This window comes from Rhinolophus sinicus, chromosome 1 (assembly GCF_057876585.1).
Source record: "Rhinolophus sinicus isolate RSI-liver-muscle chromosome 1, RSI-T2T, whole genome shotgun sequence".
Taxonomy (NCBI): domain Eukaryota; kingdom Metazoa; phylum Chordata; class Mammalia; order Chiroptera; family Rhinolophidae; genus Rhinolophus; species Rhinolophus sinicus.
Window position 1 is genome coordinate 6,827,740 of NC_142501.1, and position 18,299 is coordinate 6,846,038.

Here is an 18,299-nt window from a genome sequence, read left to right on the forward strand (position 1 = left end):
TTTCTTTTTACAAAGACTTTATTGTCTGACATGCTTGACAAAAAAAATTACAGCCACAATCAAGTTATGCCAAAATGATTGAGGAGCACGCCATCATCTTTCATACCTCAAGGACTTTTAATGAATTTTTTCTTAAAGTAACAGCTGCCTTCATAACTTTTCTTTTCCACATAAAAATACACCATATTCTGAAGATACCTTAGGAAAAAAATTTTTTTTTAAGTTTCTAGATCTTGGTCCCCATAGAAATTCAGTAGAGGCAACAGAAAGAGCCTTGTGTTTTCCCCACCCCACATGTGCACACACGTCATGCGTCTGGGGCATCTCCAGAGACCTTGTAAACATCCCCGGCTACCAGGAACCACATAGGCCAAAGGAGGTTCCTGACGCCCTGCGCCCCTCAGAGCAAAGCTGGCCTCAGCCATTGCGGTGCTGCTGCCAGGCTCCCTGGATGGTGCCCCCTTCACCCCACAGGGAGCCCTGCTCGAGTAGGGAAGAATCACAGTCTTCGGGACGCTGGGAGAACAGGATCCCTCAGGTCTCCAGGGACTCTATGGGAAATGAACCAGGCAGTTTCTGAACAGGACCCTTAAGTAAAAGAGCCTTGGACCATGCATTGTCTTATAGGGCACAGAGCTTTGGGTGGTGGTTAAAGCAGGGGCTGTGAAGCCAGAGGCCAAGGTTCAAATCCTGCCTCTGCCCCTTTTGAGCTGTGCACCCTCGGGCAAGTTACCTCACCTCTCTGGTCTTAATCTCTTCACCTCTACAATGGGGCCAACAGTACCCAGACCTTGCAGGACTGGCTGAGAATGAAACGAGACTGCATCTGCCAAGGACCCACTAAATGCTGGTTCCCAGGGCTGGGACGAAGGTGAGGCAAGTCGGGCCCTCCTCTCAGGAGCACCATCTAAGGGAGGCACCCCAAAACTCAGTAATGATGGTAAATGATACTATTTCAATGTAATGTTTTTAAAAATCAAAACTGATGCAGAAAATCCATGATGAACAAAGTACCAAACTTTTAAATAAAGACAGAATCTGGCCATGCACATGCCCAGTCTGCCTCACTCTCATCAGGCCCCCCTGGTTCCCTCTCCCTCAGAGATTCAGCCCAACCCCCCACCCCCACCAAGTCCTGATTTAAAAAAGAAAACAAAGTCCCCCAATGTGAAGCTGCCAGAGCCCAGGGCCCACTGTCACGGTGCCACCTCCCGTTAACGGGCCGGCTGGTGCTGAGGCAGAGGCGCTGAGGCTTTCCTCGGCTGTGGGCACGCCAGGTAGCATCCGAATGGCATGAGAGAAATCACACAGAGGGATGGAACCCCCATTCAAGGACAGTAATGAGAAACACGGATCCACTTCATTAAATTAAGAGGTGTGTGTGTGTGTGTGTGTGTGTTGCACGTCCGCATGGACGTGGCCTTGACCTTTGGACCCTCCAGGCTGTTGAGTTCTGCAGAGCAGTGCAGCCCCCACGGGACCAGGGGTCATGCATGACTCAGGAACCTCCAGCCCGTCCCGGGCACTCAAATGGCTCGTTCTGTAGAACCAACCCCCCAAATCATCCAGACTCCATGTGAGTGCCTGGGATGCTCAGGCCATTGTTCAGGTCAGCAAAGGTGCTCACAGGAAGAAAACACGGGACAACACGAAGCAGCATCGTGCTGGCCTGGCCAGGTGCAGTCCGAATTCCTGAGATGTCCCCGAACGCTGCCTCGGAGGGCCTCCGCCGCGAAGCAGGCCTGCCCCCTCTCCAGCCTGGGGGAGAGGAAAGGCTCGTGCTCAACTGTAAAACCTCCCACCCACCCCCAACCCTGGGGCTGGCAGCCACATAGACCCTCGGTTAGAGGGAGATTTTGTGCAAGGACTTCCAAACATCTGTCCCAGAGCAGTGGCTTGTCAAACCCACGAGGGTGTTCAACTGAGAAGGATGAAGAGTCAGTCATTTCCCAAGCAGGGTGGGGCCACGGGCTCGTTAGGTCCTTTAACGAGGTACACATGGAATGTACACGCAGAAAATAGTAATGAGCACAAAACCCCTGACAGGGACCCACAGGGTCCCGATGCCAGGTGACAGAGGCTGAAAAGTCAGGGGTGATTTGCTTCATTCCAAGACCTCAACTCATCTGCTGGGCTGGTCCCCACAGCCACACATTGTCTGCATGGAAGGAAAGGTAGTTGGGGGTCCGTGCTCTCGGCCAGGCATAGGTAGCTGCTGTGGGAGGGCAGGGCTGGGACGGCAGGGACAGTCAGGAGTTCCGGGGTGTGGGAAGGTCAATGACTATGGGCGGATTCACGGGCTGGTAGTTCACGGTACACACAGACGCATTCACATAGGTGGTCGTCCCATCCGCCATGACACCATACCCTGGAAAGGAAGCGCACACCTTAGGGCTGAAGGGGTAGGACCGGGACCCGGAGCAGCGAGGGTGGCCTGCGGGGGTGGCAGTCAGAGGCCACTCAGCCACGCTGGACTGAGTGTGTCTGGGGCGAGCTCCTGAAACTCAACTCAGGCTGTTCATCCATAAACAGAGAGGACAATGACGGGTGCTCCTCCCACGCCTGCTGTGAGGAGCAAATGACACACTAAGCCACATAAAATGTTCAGGCCAGTGCCTGGAAAGCACAGGGAGATGCCATCGTTGACACCATCACCGTCACCATCACCATCACCACCATCATTGTCAGGTACCTTCTTCTCAGCCTCTGCCCCCGTCACCCCCTCCTCCCACCACGTCTGCTTGTTACAGTCCTCCCCACCCTTCCACTCAGGTCACCTCCAACCCCAAGGGAGACTTCCCTCCCCTGTGCAGGTTACTAGGTCTTTGGAGCCCCTGTTTTGCCTGTACAATCGCGCAGGGGTGTGGTTTGGATCATATGCAACCTGGATCTGATGGCACTGCGTGCCCATAGTAGGTCTGCAGTAAGTGACGGGCATATGAGTTGTCCGTCTGTCCCATGACCGCTCAGGTTCTGCCTTTGATTGTCCGTCTGCTGCCCAGAAGTCTGAGCTCCGTGGGCCAGGAGAGGTCTGACCACTCCTGACAACACCCGGCAGAGGCCCTCACGGAAAGCTCCGAGGCTTGTTTGCGTCTGGGCTGGAAATAGAGCTGATGTGGACGAGGCATATGTGAGCCCAGGGGCCCTGGCCCAAAGCAGATGGAGGTTGAGGAAGGTGGGGGGAAACCCATCGGTTCCCATGCCCCATGGGAGCCCGTGTGCTTCCTGGCAGGTAGGACGAGGCAGGGAGGCCTCTGCCACATGGGCTAAAGCTTCCAAAGGAGCAAAAGGAAGGGTCTTCCTAACTGTGAAATCAGGCTCTGGTGAGGAAGCCTGACATCTACTGTTGAAGCCCCACCTGCAGTCACAGGCCGGGCGTGGGCTGTGGGCCGTCAGCACTGGAGCTGACGCCACCTGTCACCATCACAGCCACCCTGCCTACTGTCCCTCGAGGCAAAGTGGACACCTCCCTACTGCTTACCCCAATGATGCGGACACAGCAAGACGTCCCAGCCCCCCAGGACAGAAGCCAGAATGCCGAGTCTGTATGTGTGTGTGGTCCAGGTGGGGGAGAGGTGCCACTAGAGCCTCTCAGGCAGGCAGGCAGCCCTCGCATTTACTAAGCACCTGCTGTACGAGAATGTATGCTGGGCCACAGGGTGCGAGCAACAAGACAGGGCCACCAGCCTGAGCAACGGGCAGTGTGCCTACCTAATCTCATGCATCCTCCATACCATGTGCAAATGTCCCCCCCTCCGAAAAGCCCCCTGCCTATCTCCTGAAGACCTCCCAGCTGGAGGTGCGGCAGTGTTGCAGGGCTCCAAGGACGTAAGACTGAACCCTGAATCTTACCTGATTTTGCATTCATCCTCCTATAATTGTGCATTTCAGCAATAGCTAATAGCCAATGGACGGACGAGGCGTTTACAAAGCACACATTAGAAGCAGGCTTATCGCCCTGGCTGAGAGACCAGGGAGGAGTGACTGGGTGAAGGGAGGCGAGAGGCCCCTGGGAAGGGCCAGCGAGGGAGGAGCCTCCGCATGCCCGGCCCCCCCCAGCCCCCCCCAGCCCCCCAGCCCCGCCCACTAACCTTCGTGGATGTGGCCAAAGACGTGCAGCCGTGGCTGGACGCGCCTCTGCACCGTGTTGAGCAGCTCCACGCAGCCCACCCGCTGCATCTTCTTGGGGACCCAGTCCAGGAAGCCTGCGTGGGGCGACAACAGGAGGGCAGTGACCCCGGCCCCAACCCCACAGACCCCAGGCAGCAGCTTTTGCAGCCTCAGAGGCACAGGGGCGCGTAGCATGCCCTAACCTCCAGGATGCTCCCCCCAACCCTGCCTTGGCTCAGCCGTTAGGGAGGGAAGGCTGGCTCTGCTGTGTGCCACCTGGGGCCGTGCAGCCTCACCCTCCTCCCCTCAGGCCACACAGACACACATGCTTACAAGAACCCAGAATGGGCCAGGCACGTGGGGCGGGGGGTGCTCCATAACTGTGAGCCCCCAGACACCATGCTCGGAGTGGCCTCAAGGATGGCCTCCACCCATTGCAGAGATAAGCAAACCGAGGCCTGACAGGGACAGGTGAGGCCCAAGGACACCCCAGTGGCCGGCAGCAGAGCAGAACCCAGGAGCAAGGCTTCCATGTCGGAAACTTTCTAAACAAAACAAACACAAAATCATGACAGTGAACTTGCTCCAGGGCAGTGCCGCCCGCATGGCCGGGCCTGGGTCCGCTCACACGGCCAGCTGCCCACTGGCAGCTGCTTGCTATGCTCACGTGGCGACACAGATGAACAGTGACTGATCGATCACCACAGACGGGCAGCTAGGTTCCTCTCGGGCCCTCTCTGTTTGGGTGGGTGCCAACAGGTTTCTGCAGGTGCTAGAAGGGGCAGGGGGCCCCTCGACTTGAAGAATTAGGCAGGCTGCAAACACACGCTGACCTCGACATGAGCGAGAGACAGACAGGGAGAGGTCTGATAAGGAAAGCCCTGTGTGCAGTTACAGGCCAGGATGTGGGACATGGGCAGTCGGGACGGGAGCTGCCATCACCTGTCACCAGAGACAGACAGAGAGAGACCAAGGCAAAGAGAAGGAGGAGGAGGCAAGAGAAGAGAGGCAGAAGTGGGCGGGGAGTAGGCTTGGGACAGACACCTGGGTTCACGCCCCAGGATCTGCTACCTACTGGCTGTGTGACCTTGGACAAGTCATTTAACTTCTCTGTGCTTCCGTTTCAGAAGCTAGGCTGGGCACACAGACATCCCCAAAACAAGAGCTGTATTTGTCTGTGAAGTAGGTGTGTGGGGCGGGGATCCATCCAGAGAGCAAGACCCCCAAACACACTGTTTGAAGGGATGGACTGAGGGATAGAAAGGAGGAAGGGAGGGAGGGAAGAAAAAACCTGCCCCACCCAGAGCCTCACTAGGAGCAACCGGTGACACTGAATATTGAAAGAAGTCACCTCAGTGTTCAGTGGGCTTCAGGTGGGGGTAACAGAGCTGGTTACAATCTGCTAAGTGTCGCCCCTAAACCCTGTCAGCGCCCTGGGACTCGGGGCTCCTGCATTTAAATAAATGGTGCCCAGGGGCACTCGTTGGGCACCTGGCACACAGTAGGTGTTCAGAGCAGCTTCTTCCTGCACAGATGTTTGAGCGAATGACTCTCCAGCTGTGCTGGGCTGTTCTGGGCCCCCGTGCACAGTGGCTCCCTCCTGATGACAGAAGGACAGTGGACTGGAAGGAGCAAGACTCGGGGCTGGGGGACCAGTGAGGAGGCCACAGAGGTCATCAGAGAAACAGAAGACACCGGCCTAGAGCAAGGTGGGGACAGCTGTGGTGGAGAGAAGAGGAAGAAGCTGGGACACAGTTTGGAGGTAGATTGGAAGGGACACGTTGAAGGGCAGGAAGTGGGGCGTGAGAAAAGGGGGCAGCAGCACGCCCAGCCCTGCCTTATGTGCTCCCCAAGCTCCAGTTGGTCATGTGTATAAAAAGGGCAGCTGATTCTGGCCTCCCCACGTGGCTGTGAGGAATCCGCAAGGTAGCAAGTCAAGGTTGCAGCTCGGGAACTAAGGAGCCCACAGGGCAACTTATCCCAGATGCCCCAGCAAGCGGGACTCAGAACAGGGCCCGTCGGGAGCTCCCTCGCACCCGCCCGCACTGCGTCCTCCCTTGGAGAGGGCAGGCAGGGCTGGGCGCTGACCCTTACCCAGCGGGGGCCCGTGGGTTATCAGGATGTCGACGCCTTCGGGAATGAGGTTCCACTTCTCGAGCAGCGCTTGGCCTCGCGGGAGGTTAAAGCCCCAGCCATAGAACCAGGGCTGCCTGCGGGAGAAGAGCAGGCAGTTCAGAGAGGGCTGGCGAGAGTACGGGGCAAGCACAGGAAGGGGAAGCAAGCCGAACACCAAACAGCCATCAGGACCGGCTGGATGCCTAGGAAGTCTGGTCAAGGTAGCGGTGGGGTCCGCCTGGACGTGGCCGGAATGCTGGACCGTGTGGTATTCTCTTCTCCTTTTCCTGTTCCTTAACTGCAGTCTGTTTCCCTGTGACGAACAAGTATTACTTATGTAATAAAAAAATGTTTAAAAGTTTAAAAAATCAGCTTTTGCCAATGATCTTTCTTGCTCCAAGCTTTTCTGAGGAAATCCAGAGAACATTCTGACCTGCCCACACCGTGGGAGAATGCTCCTGCGTCCTCCGTCCCACAGCTGAGTGGGTTCCAGGGAAAGGATGCTCATTCCTGCTTCCACCTAACACCCCCAGCCAGGGTTCCAGGTAGGGCCGAGCCCGTCCCCAGCTCTAAGGGGAGGGCAGGATGGACCCAAGCCAATTAACGGAATCCCACCTGTTGCCCAACAGGACCTAAACCCATAGATGCGAGTCATTCCCCTCAGTTAATTCAATGGTGAACATGTGGCCTAGATCATTCCAATTGGAGGGTGTCCCAGACATTTCATTCACTGATGAGAGAAGAGGACGCTATCATTCCTGTGCATAAACCAGTGAGCTGCTTGCCCTGGGAGCTGTCAGCAGCGTTTCAGCTGTCCCAAAGAGAGATGGCTGGAGCACACGTCCCAAGGGAGCCAGCTGGATCAAATTGCACCGGACACACACCGCACCGCTGAATTTCTCGGTTCTATGGGCCAATAAAAAGCCATCTGAATTGGGTTTTCATTTGCAACAAAAGTATCCTAAGGGTCATCCCTTAGGCTTAAGTCATTATAAGATTCCAAACTGCCACCTTCAGAGGAAGGCTCATTAATGATGGGTGAGGGGAAGGTGGGAGCAGTGTGATACCTCAAAACTCCACCCGAGTGAACACAGCCCTTTAGCATCACCACCATAACCATGATCCCCATCACTATCACCATCATCCCCATCACCATCACCACCATCACCACCATCCCCACCATCACCATCACCCCCATCACCACCATCCCCACCATCACCATCACCACCATCACCACCATCTCCATCATCCCCATCACTATCACCATCACCATCACCAACACCACCATCACCACCATCATTATTATGGACCCCTCTTAAATCCATCCATGGAGCCTGGATGAAAAAACTTTGGCCTAAGGCAAAGTTTTTTCAAACTGCATCTTGATGGGTCACAGCAGCATTTTAAAAAATAAGAGGAAAGGAAAGACTAGGAAACAGAGTACATTGTAAGGGCTACTTCAGTTAAATATATTTAAATATACACCCAAATCCACGTGTACTGAGTCACAATGTCAAATGCTTTTCCCGCCATGGTTCCTGGTCAGAAACAGCTGACAATCCTGCTCGAGAGGCACCCAGGCTGCTCCCGCTGTGCTACCCTGAGAACAGGACTCTGACATTTCCAAAGCCCGTGGTCCTTGGGCACATAAAGCCTCCTCTAGCCGAGCCAGGCAGTCACTGCAGGGCCTGGCGCTGCTCATACAGCCAAGCCCAGAGGTCCGCCCTCCAGCCTCCAGCCCCGAGAGCCTGCAGGAAAGAAGCAACGCATTTCTGGTACTGCCTTCCAAACATAGGATCCATTTTTCAAAATCTAATCAAATATTTACAAGACAGGACAAAGCTTCATCAGTATGGAGAGAAGGGATCTGTTAGTCCCGTGAGCCACAGCAAGGAGTGGCTTTTTAAAAGAGACACTCAGAAATATCAGAGGCCCCGGATCCACCCACAGTCAAACCCTTGCCTCTTCCACCTTCCCCTTGCCCAGCACTAATGAACCTTCCTCTGGGGGTGACCGTTCCCCCGTAGATGCACCTGCCTGGATCTTGGAAATACACACCTCGAATCCCGAAAAGCTGGAATCAATCCTGTCCCCAGAGATGCCACGAGAGGTTGCCCCACTTCCCAATATCACACAGCAGGTCAGAAGCAGAGCGAGGTGGAGAAGCAGGATTCAGAACTGCAGTTATTGTACCTCCTGCCCCCCTCCCGTCCCCCCTCATCCCATCGTCTTTGAGGCTGTCGGAGCTACCAGCCTTGTCCACAGCATGTGGGGTCAGGGGAGTGGGGCAGCTCTGGGAATGTTAGGTCTGGGCAAGGCAGTTGCCTGGTTCCCTCTAATGGGTGGAAAGGGCACTGAGTTGACATCAGCAGTCCTGGTTCTGCCCCCAAGCTGGTCACTTCACCTCTCCCAGCCTGGGTCCAACGGGATAATGACGCCTATGCCCCCAGAGCTTTCCCCATGAGGGCAGGGAGGGTCCTTCTTGCTGGATGCTGTACCCCACTGCCTGACACAAGGGAAGAAGGGGAGGAGGGAGGGGAGGAGGGAGGGAGGAAGGTTAGGAGGATTAAATTGTACCACCACTGTGAAAACACCTTCCTAATACCCAGGAGCTCTGTCAACGGGAAAAGGAGGTGTCCTGGCTTTCATTAGACTTGCGGGGAGCAGGAAGGGTCAAGTCATGCATGGGAATGTCCAGAGGAGACGTTTCCCAGGATGGCTGCTGGCTGGGGAGCACCCTCCTTAAGCTAGGGGCCTTTTCAAGGGCGGCCACAAGCAAGCAGCCAGCCGGAGGGTGGGGACCAGGGCAGCAGGAGGACGGACTCTTCAGGGTGACCTCATGAGGCCAGGAAAGGACACTGCTGTAGGAAGGGGCCACAAAGGGGTGGCATCCATCCTTCCTCCAGGCGACATGGGCATTCTTCATTGATCATTCGACCCTCTTCCAGGAAGGTCCTTTGGGGCCAGAGGTGACGTGCAAGGCTGACTGGGGTTGGAGGCAGGGGCTCACAGGGCTGTCATCCAAGCAGCAGGACCCGGCCAGCCCACCTTGGGGCAGCCGTGGTCTGAGTGAGACCCCCAAATGCCCACCCGAGATGCAGTGTGGGGGCTGCAGCAGCCACGGTCCCAGTCTCCAACACAACCTGGTGCCCGGACCCAGCCTCACCACTGAGGGTCCAGAGCCCGATGTCATCCCCACGACCCGGCCACATCACAGACCCCCGGGGGGCCCAATGAATCAGAATTCCGCCTGAGCGATGGAGGCGGCTTTATGTCCTGAATTTCTGTCTTTCTGTTCTAAAGTAACCATTGGAATAATTTTCTTACAGAATGATAGTTGCCATGACAACCAGAGCAAATTTTCCTTTTCTGAAACAGATGTCTCATTTAGTTGAAAATTAGAATGTGAACAAACCCATGGGAAAAATTAATTCAAACTTTAACAGAGCGCTGAATACAATGTAATCTCTCAGAGGTTAACCCCTTAACAGCTTTTTTGTGCGCTCATGGTAACCTTGGAATCCTGTCTAATTAAGCCCGCTTAGCCAATATAAATGACCTCCGCGTGGCCAATCATTAAACGGTTTCCCCCTGAAGCGTGAATTCTAGGTTCCCTAACGGCAGACGGGAGGGGGCGGTACTTGTCTATAGAAAATGGCTGAGGCAGAGCGCAGCCAGCTCTGGTTTTGTCTCCCCAGGTGGGGAGCACAGCCCCTGGCAGGGGCGTGTACCAAGTGTCTTTCAATTAGCCTGGGATACAGCCACCGCATTTCCTAGGGACACTAGGGTGTGGGGACAGAGCAAGCCCAGGATGCCCCTGGCCCAGGTGGGCCAATGGTATACCCTGGCCCAGGTCCAATGACCGGAGAGGCTTGTGGGGGGCTCTCTTGACAGGACACCAAGGGACACTTGCACAGGCATAGTCCAAAGGCTCTTCACAAGCCATGAGCCTTCACACTCCCCCCGCCCCGCCCCGCCCCCGGGGAGGCAGTTGCCATCATGGCCCCATTTTACATATGCAGAAACTGAGGTACAGAGAGGTACAGAGACTCACTTGCCCCGGGCTACTTGGTGACCAAGCGAAATAGCCATGGCTCAAACCCAGACAACACTTCCCAGAGCCTGTGCTCTCGGCTTCCATTCCACAACCATGAAAATAAGTGCAGGGGTATTGACTCATCCTCCTCAGGAAACTCCACTGTACCAGCTACTGTCACCTTGGCTCAGTTAATCCTCAGAGCTGTAGGGAGACCCCCATTTAAGAGATGAGGAAATGGTGACACAGAGAAATCAAGCAATGTGTCTGAGAACACACAGGAAGCAAGGGGGGAGCTGCACCAGAGTTCCTGGCTCCTGTATCCTGTGCCCAATGGGCGGCTGACGCAAAGAGGACCCTGCTGGGGTTGCCCAGCCACAGGCTCCCCCTCTTCAGTGGCAACTGCCTGCCTCTGAGTGTCCCCTGCCAGCCTCCTCAAGCCAGCCCCTGGGCCTTCCAGGTCTCCTCTGAGCCTGGCTGGGCAGGGAGGAAGCAGCCTGGGATTCTGGCTCCTCCCTGCCTCTCCTCTGTTGCCCATGTGATGTCTTTACTCCAAAGCCTTCCATGGCTCCCTGCTGCCATGTCCCAGCCCACCTTTTGGACCATCCAGCTCAGATTTCCTGCTGAGTTCACACTCCTCCCCCATCTGATATGATAATGCACCTTCTGTTTCCTGAATACAGCCAGCCTTTCCCCACCTCCAGGGTTTTGCTCGTGGTGTTCCAGACGCCTGAAATGCCCTTCCTAGCCTCCCCACAGAGTCCATAACTGGTATTTGTTAAGGCTTGGTTCAAGGGTCACCTCTTCCAGGAAGCCTCCCCTGATCACTTCCATCTCCCAAGCACAGGTGACCCTCTCCATTCTGGGTGCCCTGATGCTCGCTCCTTCAGGGCAGACCCAGGTCAAATCCCTCCTGCCCAACAGACAGAGCCTAGGCGGGCTTCAGGGAGGGTTTGTTCAAGGTGTGAGTAAGTGGATGGATGGATGGATGGATGGATGGATGGATGGATGGATGGATGGATGGATGGATGATAGAATGCACTGACAAGTGCTCTACCTGGCAGGCAAGCAGGTGGGAACTAAGCATTAACCCTCGCCTCTCTGTACCCTTCCCAGAGTCCCTGGCAGTCACGAAGCCCAAAGACCTACAGCAAGAACAAGAATAATATGAGAACTCTTGCCATCTGCTGAGAAGCCATTCTCACCCTCCCATCATCACCTGTCCAGGTGGAATCATGTGCCCATTCCATAGGTGAGGCCTCAGAGGCGAAGGCAGACCCTGGATGCTCACACCCTCTGATGCGTCCCAACTCATCTCCTCTGGAGAACCTTCCCTGTGTCCCCAGGGTGGGAGCAAGGGGGACGCTGAGTGTGGGGAGCTCTGCTGCCTGCCTGGCAGCTGCCCTCAGCCCCGTGAAAGTCCTTTGGGGGAAGAAGGGAATGGCCTGTTACAATGGACTTGCTGTGGGCCAGGTGTTCTCTCACTTCTGGGTGAAAGCTGCAGTTTGAGTGGGGTGGGACCTGTCCTCCAACAGCCTCCCTGAGCTCTCAGGCCAGGTCCGCTCCCCCTCCCCACCCCAGCCAAACACTCATCCTGATCCCTAACTTGTTTGTTCTTCCAGCCCTGGCAGCTCTGCTCCCACAAAGGCCAGGTTTCCTGAGTCACTTCCGGGGAACCAGCCACAGCCTCTGCCAATACTGAGAGCCTCCCAGGTGAGGACGACTCCTGTCACTGACCCTCAATTCCTCCTGGGACACTCCCGCATCCCAGGGAGGCTATGCTCCCATTCTGCAGCAGGAGAAACTGAGTCTCCCAGGAGCATTCAGCCTGACTCCTCACCCTAAAGGTGGTCCCCTGACTCCTGGGGACGTCCCACAGGTGGAACCTCCACCCCACTTGCCCAACTCAGATGGAGGTTTGCATTGCCTTCTCTCTGCATTTCTCGGACTGGGGGGCTGAGAGGGAGGTTGGGGGAGCTGCCTCCACAGCAGGGGTGCCAGCTCCACCCACCCGTAGGGGCTCATGGCTGCCAGAGAGGGGGCAGGGCCACACAGAGCCGGCAATGCGTCCCCCAGGACTGTCAATCACACACCTTGCCAGGGCACACAGCACTTAAGGCAAGTCGGCAGCAAGATAAGTGGAACCGAAGAATGGGCCCCTTTGTCATTCCTAATTAATTTCCCCCCACCTTTCCGACTGCAGAATCATTCATCTTTTGTTTCGCGGGGACTGCGGAGGAGAAGGCAGAAGATCCGTCTCAAACATTAATCTCATGTGGGATAGTGTGCACATGTGTGCAGGGGCCTCTGTAAAGAAAACAACAACAATGTGAAATCAAGGCAGACAAGGGCAGGAAAGGGGCCAAAGAGAAATCATCTGTGTGCACGTGTGCGTATGAGTGTGAGAGAGAGGCTCTGTGAGAGGAGGAGGTGTGTGTGCAGGAGACGGTGTATGAGAAAGTGTACAAGTGTATGTGGCAGAAAAAATGTGTGTGTGAGTATGTGAGTACGTGTGGTGTCTGTGTGGTGTGGGAGTGTGTTGTGTATGTGTGTATGTGTGTGTGTGTATGTATGTGTGCACTTGTGTGCACGTGTGTATGTGTGTAGTGTGTGCACGTGTGTGCATGCACGTGTGTGTGGTGTGGTGTGTGCACGTGTGTGTAGCTGTATGTTGCGTGTGTTGAAGCAGCAGAGGAGGGGGTTAGAGACGGAGGAGTTTCTTCCCTCCATCAGAATTCACCGCCTGCCTGTCACGTGAGGCTGACAAGTGTGAGGTTCCAGTGGAAGGGACGTGGGCAGCAGCGGGACATTGGCAGTGGACACTGTGGGGTCTGTCGGGGTCCCTCCTAACCTGTCTCATGCCAGCTAGACCAGCCAGTTTCCCAGGGGGAGTTTACGGTCGGTCCTAGCGCTGGCTTCACGGCTCCCCTTGAGCAGACAGCTTTCCTGACCTGATCTGGCTTCCCGACAGGCCACCTGTGGTGCCAGACCAATGGCGCTGTGTGGCCCACTCATCTCTCCCTTGCATGGTCCTGGGAGGCAAGAAGCTGAATTCTGTTTTCCAGATGCAAGACCCGGGGTCACGGAAACCACGTCACTAACAGGCCAGGAATCTAGGGCCCCGAAGGCCATCCCCGCTTGGGTTCCTCAGCCCAGCAGGGGCTGCCAGAGGGACGGTGCCAGGGGCAAGCCGGGAAGAAGTGATGATGCCCACTGGACTGGTGGAGGCTGGCTGCTCCCCGACCTGACCGAGTCCACCCACCAGGCTAGAACCCAGTGCTGTCTCTGCCCAGGGCAGGGATCTTGGGCCAGTCGCTTGACCCGCGCAAGCCTCACTTTCCCCCACTGTAAATGGGAATTAAAAGAGCCCTGCTTGCCTCATTGCTAGGCAGATTAAATGGGAAAATTCCGTGGCAGCTCACGGGGAGTTTGCTGACTGCAGGGCCTCCGTACTGAACGGGAGGGAGAGGCTGCCTCTCCCGCCTGAACACGTGCAAAGGCCACAGCCTCCTGCTAAACCTCCAAGAAACGGGAGAGAATGCACAGGGACTCTCAATGCACAGGGACTGCCAGCCTCAGGACCCAAGGAACGTGCGTCTTAATAGCCTTGAGGCAACAAGAGACAAGGCTTTGGTGGTTAAAGGGAGAAGTTGGACCCACCCTGGTAGAGCTGGGCCCCCAGCGGGCTTCAGGGAAAGAGTGGTCCAGGAAAGGAGCCTGCTGACCACAGCCACCTCCGCCAGAGAGAGGAAGACGCCGGGGACCTCTGACAAGTGTGTCCTCCAGCCAGTGGGGCCACGTGGCCAAGGAAGCCCTAAGCCAAGAAATAAATATAAAGGGATCCCTGGCTTGTGCACCCATAGACCAAAGCATACACAATTCTCTCTGTGTGGCACCCCCAAACTGGGTTGCCCAGGACACCTCCAGATAGACCCTTGCTGAACATGAGCATGCAATCCAAAATTACAACACCCCAAATACATCAGAATTATCGGAGAGAAATGAAAAAATAAATATTTTCTGAAAGATTAAAAAGATTTTCTTAATATAAAGAGCAAAGGATTCTGGGTCAGGTGCTTGGAGCTGAGTCTCAGACTCGCCCATCTCTCACGTTGAGGAAGGACCAAGGGCCCAGAGCACAGCTTGAGGGGTGTCAGTCCAAACTGGGCTCACCAGGTGGGCTTCCTGGAAAGGGTGGCAGCCTTGAAGCCACAGTAGCGCATGGGCTAGGGGCAGGGATTAATGGGCAGGGCCCTCCTCACCACTGTCACCACTGGCATCTGGCCTTAGCTGGGGACAGCCGAGCGGGGGGCTGTCTCAGGCCTCAGGACTGGCCAGGATCCCGCCCCACCTGGCACTGTGTTCCCAGGACTTCAAACACATTCTGGTGAGAGGCATTTGTGAGGCAAGGAAAAAGCTAGGGGGTCATTACGTCACGCTCTATTCCCTTTTCTCCAAAGGATATATTTTATCAAGTTAGAAAAGAAGCATTTTAGTACCTCTCTGTGCACAGGTCCAGGCAGGCCTCCCTCCTCCCATCCAGGCCCAGCTCAGCTCTGTCACTGTGGGACCTTAAGCAAGTCCCTTCATTCCATGGGTCTCAGTCTCCTCAGCTGTACAATGGACACAAAACCTGACTGTTTCGAAGATTTGAGCAGCTCAAATGCGGAGCCTCCAGGAAGAGGTGAAAACAGTTATTGGGACTTCTGTCTGTGGCACAGACAGGCAGACCCTGAGCTCCTGCAGGGGAAGGTTTACAGTTCCAGGCTGCCCCCACCCTGGAGCAGGGCTTCCTGCCCCCACCCCACCCAACCAGCCACTATGTGCATGTGGGGAAGAGAGGACATCAAAGGCTCATGCTAGAGCCCCCCACCCCCCAGCCTGGCCCAGGGGCCACACAGCCCCACCCCACACCCCCACTGGCCTTGGTCTCCCTAAGCCCCCACTCTGGGCAGCGGGGTCAGTATGCTGTAGAGATTTGGGGGTGAGTGGGACCTCCGTGTACTGAATGCCTACTGTGTGCCAAGCAATTTACACACATGACCTCCTCGAATCCTAAGAACAACCCTAATGACAAGGAGACTATTCCTACTGTCATTTCACAGAAAGCCAAGATTCTGACCCAAGATCACACAGATTGTGTCAGAGTCTGGCCTTGCACAGTCCTGGTTGTTTGCAAAGAGCTGGTCCCTGAGGCTCCTGGCTCCCTGAGAGAGAGGCAGGGCAGCCAACACCCCTGCCTGGCCCCACGGCCTGGCCCTGCCAGGAGGCAGCCAAGCTGAGAAGCAGGATCCGTGCCCAGACGCCCAGCAACGGCCCGGCAGCCACTTCTCAAAGTTTAATGTCTCAGCAGGTTTAGATTCCTCCTTTCAAAATACCAGAAGTAATTAGACCAGATGGACTAGCTGCGTGCCAATTTTGCTCTCTCCCTCACTCTTTCTTTTTTTTTAAAATCAAGGCCGTTTTCAGCTAAATGAGAACAAAAAATGCATCCAAAACCCATAAATGAATACGGTATGTATACAGAATTTTTTTTTTAACACTTAGGATTTTGTAACAGCTGAGTTCTTCCTCTTCCTCTGCGGTTGGTTCCCGCCCCCTTCCTCTAAGCTGCTCTCGTGAAGGCTCCATGCTGAGTCTGCACCTGAGGGGACCAGAAATGGCTTCTCTGAGCCCTGGAAAGTCACGGTGCCCTGGGAGGGTGGTAGCATAAACACGTGGGCCCAGTGAGACTTTCGTCCCTTCCACTGGACAGGTGGATGCGGTAATGGAGCTTCTGCTGGGGAAGGGAGGGAATGGAAGGGGTCCAGGGACCCAAGGGTGTCTGCCTCCAGCCTGAGGGTGACAGGCAGCCAGGGTAAGAGAGACCAGCACTGAGAAAAGGAAGGAACCAGAGGGCAGGAGGCTGGGGGCAGACCTGGGTGGAGGTCACAGACAGACTCAGGAAGACCAGGCCTGATTTCAACCGAGTCCCCACCGCCTGACTTGGGTGTGTCCGTGTGTTCATCCATCCATCCACTCACATTCTATGCCTTGGAGTGAGGTCCACAGAGGAGAGATTCGGGTCCCTACTCTCGTGGAGACTCAAACATTCTAGTAGGAAAAAGAGACCGAGAAGAATTCAATTGTCAGAGCAATTAAGACAGTGCGGCCCTGGAGCTGAGTGGACTGCAGGAGCCGGAGACAGGCAGACACAGACGCGGGGTGTAAGGTGAGCGCTGGGCAGAGCAGACAGGAAGAGCAGACTTTCTGTACCTGCTGTCGGGCAAAGTGCGTGTCGACCTGCAAACCCCAGATGGACCCGCACCTCACACTGTCCACACCATCACGCTGGGGGTCCGACACCCAAACGTGAAACGCGAGGTCCTGGAAGATGATGTGGAAACATCTTCTTGATTTCAGGGAAGGGAAGATTTCTTAAATAGGACCCCAAAAGCACTTGCCATAAAGAAACACACATACACATTCGACTACAGCAAAAGTAAGAACTACTGCTATCTGAAGGCACCGCTAAGAGAGGGAAAGGCAGGTCACAGGGGAGGAAAAGCGACTTGTCACATCACGCCTGACAAAGGGCTTGTATTCAGAATACATAAAGAATTTCTATGAACCAATAAGGAAAAGACAGACAGCCCAGTTCCTTTTTTTAAATGGGCAAAGACGGAAGCAAGAAATCCGAGTGGCCAACACAAGATGGCCTCAGCAACCATCGAGGGAATGCAGCTGCAAGACCCCGAGACCCCAGCACAGCCCACGTGGGTCACAACTTAAAAGCCCGGCAGCACTAAGTGTTGACAAGGGTGTAAGGATGCTGTGGGCAGGGGGACGCTGGCATAACCAGGTCAGCAGCTCCACCAAAGAGCTGCATGGTAGTCTATACCCTGGCACTCCACTCCTAGGTATGTGTGTACGTGTGTGCAGTGGATATACACTCAGGAATATATATCTATGTGCACTCCTCTTAGTAGTGCAAGAACGTTCCTAGCAATATTATTTAAATAGCACCAACAGGTGGTTGGATCTGGGTAGAATGGATAAATGAATCGTAGTATATTCATACAATGAAATCCTACATAGCAGTGAGCAAAGAACCGATTACAACTGCCCACGATGACATGGAAAATTCTTAAAAATATAAATATTAAGCATAAGAAGCAGTATATGATACAACACATACTGAATGAGTCTGGTTGTATAAAGTTCGGGAAACCAAACTATCCCCAGATTAGGGTGGCCAGATGACACCGAGCATGTCCCGTTAAACTTGAACTTCAGATAAACAACAAATAATTCTTTTAGTATAAGTATGTTCCTAATATCACATGAGACAGATGCATATTAAAAGTTATTCTCTCTCTGCCTCACCCACTCCGGCAGGACGGGTTGGTAATGGTGCCGGGTCCTGGGGGGGCAGGGGGGCCACTGCAAGGACTGAATGAGAACAGGCCGGCCAGCCGAGGACCTGTCCTGGGCAAAGGCTTTGTAAGCACGGGCTGTCAGTAGTGACGGCCCCACCACCACCTGTATCCTGAGCTCCCAGATGGCAGAGACGGGTCTCATTTCTGGGTCTCCAGAGCCTTGCAGCGGGTGGGGCACACGACAGCCACTGTGGGCCTCAGAGCATGTGGCCTAACAAGAAGGCGAAGCCATTCACATCTGACCCGGTCTCCCCAGCAGAGCATCTCTTGGTGGCAACACTTAGAAGAAAGGCCAGTTGTGGTGATCCTGAGTTTGCTCGTGGTTTCCCCTCCCTAGCTAGCTTGCTTTGGTGAATTCTCAGTATCAAGGCCAGCCTGGTCACCCTGCTGCCCTCCCAGGTCTGGCACCGAAAGGACTTCGCCCAGGGGAAGTCCCACTTCTTCCACAGCTAAGAAGTGGTGGCACCCCATCCCTCACTGCCCAACAGCCCAGTGTCTGCCGTTGATGTGACTTCGGGGGCCTGGTGGCAGGGCCCCACCTTCCCAGAAGTGCAGGTCCCAGAGGGGAGAGCAGAGGAACTCAGGATTAATTTCATGGTGTTACAGAAGCAGACGCAAGC

At 55.0% G+C, this 18,299-nt stretch overlaps 1 protein-coding gene across 5 annotated transcripts in view; it reads right to left on the reverse strand.

The window, feature by feature from the left end:
- MPPED1 (metallophosphoesterase domain containing 1) overlaps nucleotides 1–18,299 on the reverse strand; it is a 69,775-nt gene continuing 51,476 nt past the window's right edge. For all 5 annotated transcript variants that reach the window (XM_074326510.2, XM_074326511.2, XM_074326512.2 and 2 more), the window contains 3 exons: nucleotides 6,205–6,320; nucleotides 4,092–4,205; nucleotides 1–2,368 (listed from right to left, as the gene is read on the reverse strand). In XM_074326510.2, the coding sequence (XP_074182611.1) occupies nucleotides 2,250–2,368; nucleotides 4,092–4,205; nucleotides 6,205–6,320 (349 nt within the window). In that variant the 3' untranslated portion in view covers nucleotides 1–2,249. The remainder of the gene's footprint in view (nucleotides 2,369–4,091; nucleotides 4,206–6,204; nucleotides 6,321–18,299) is intronic.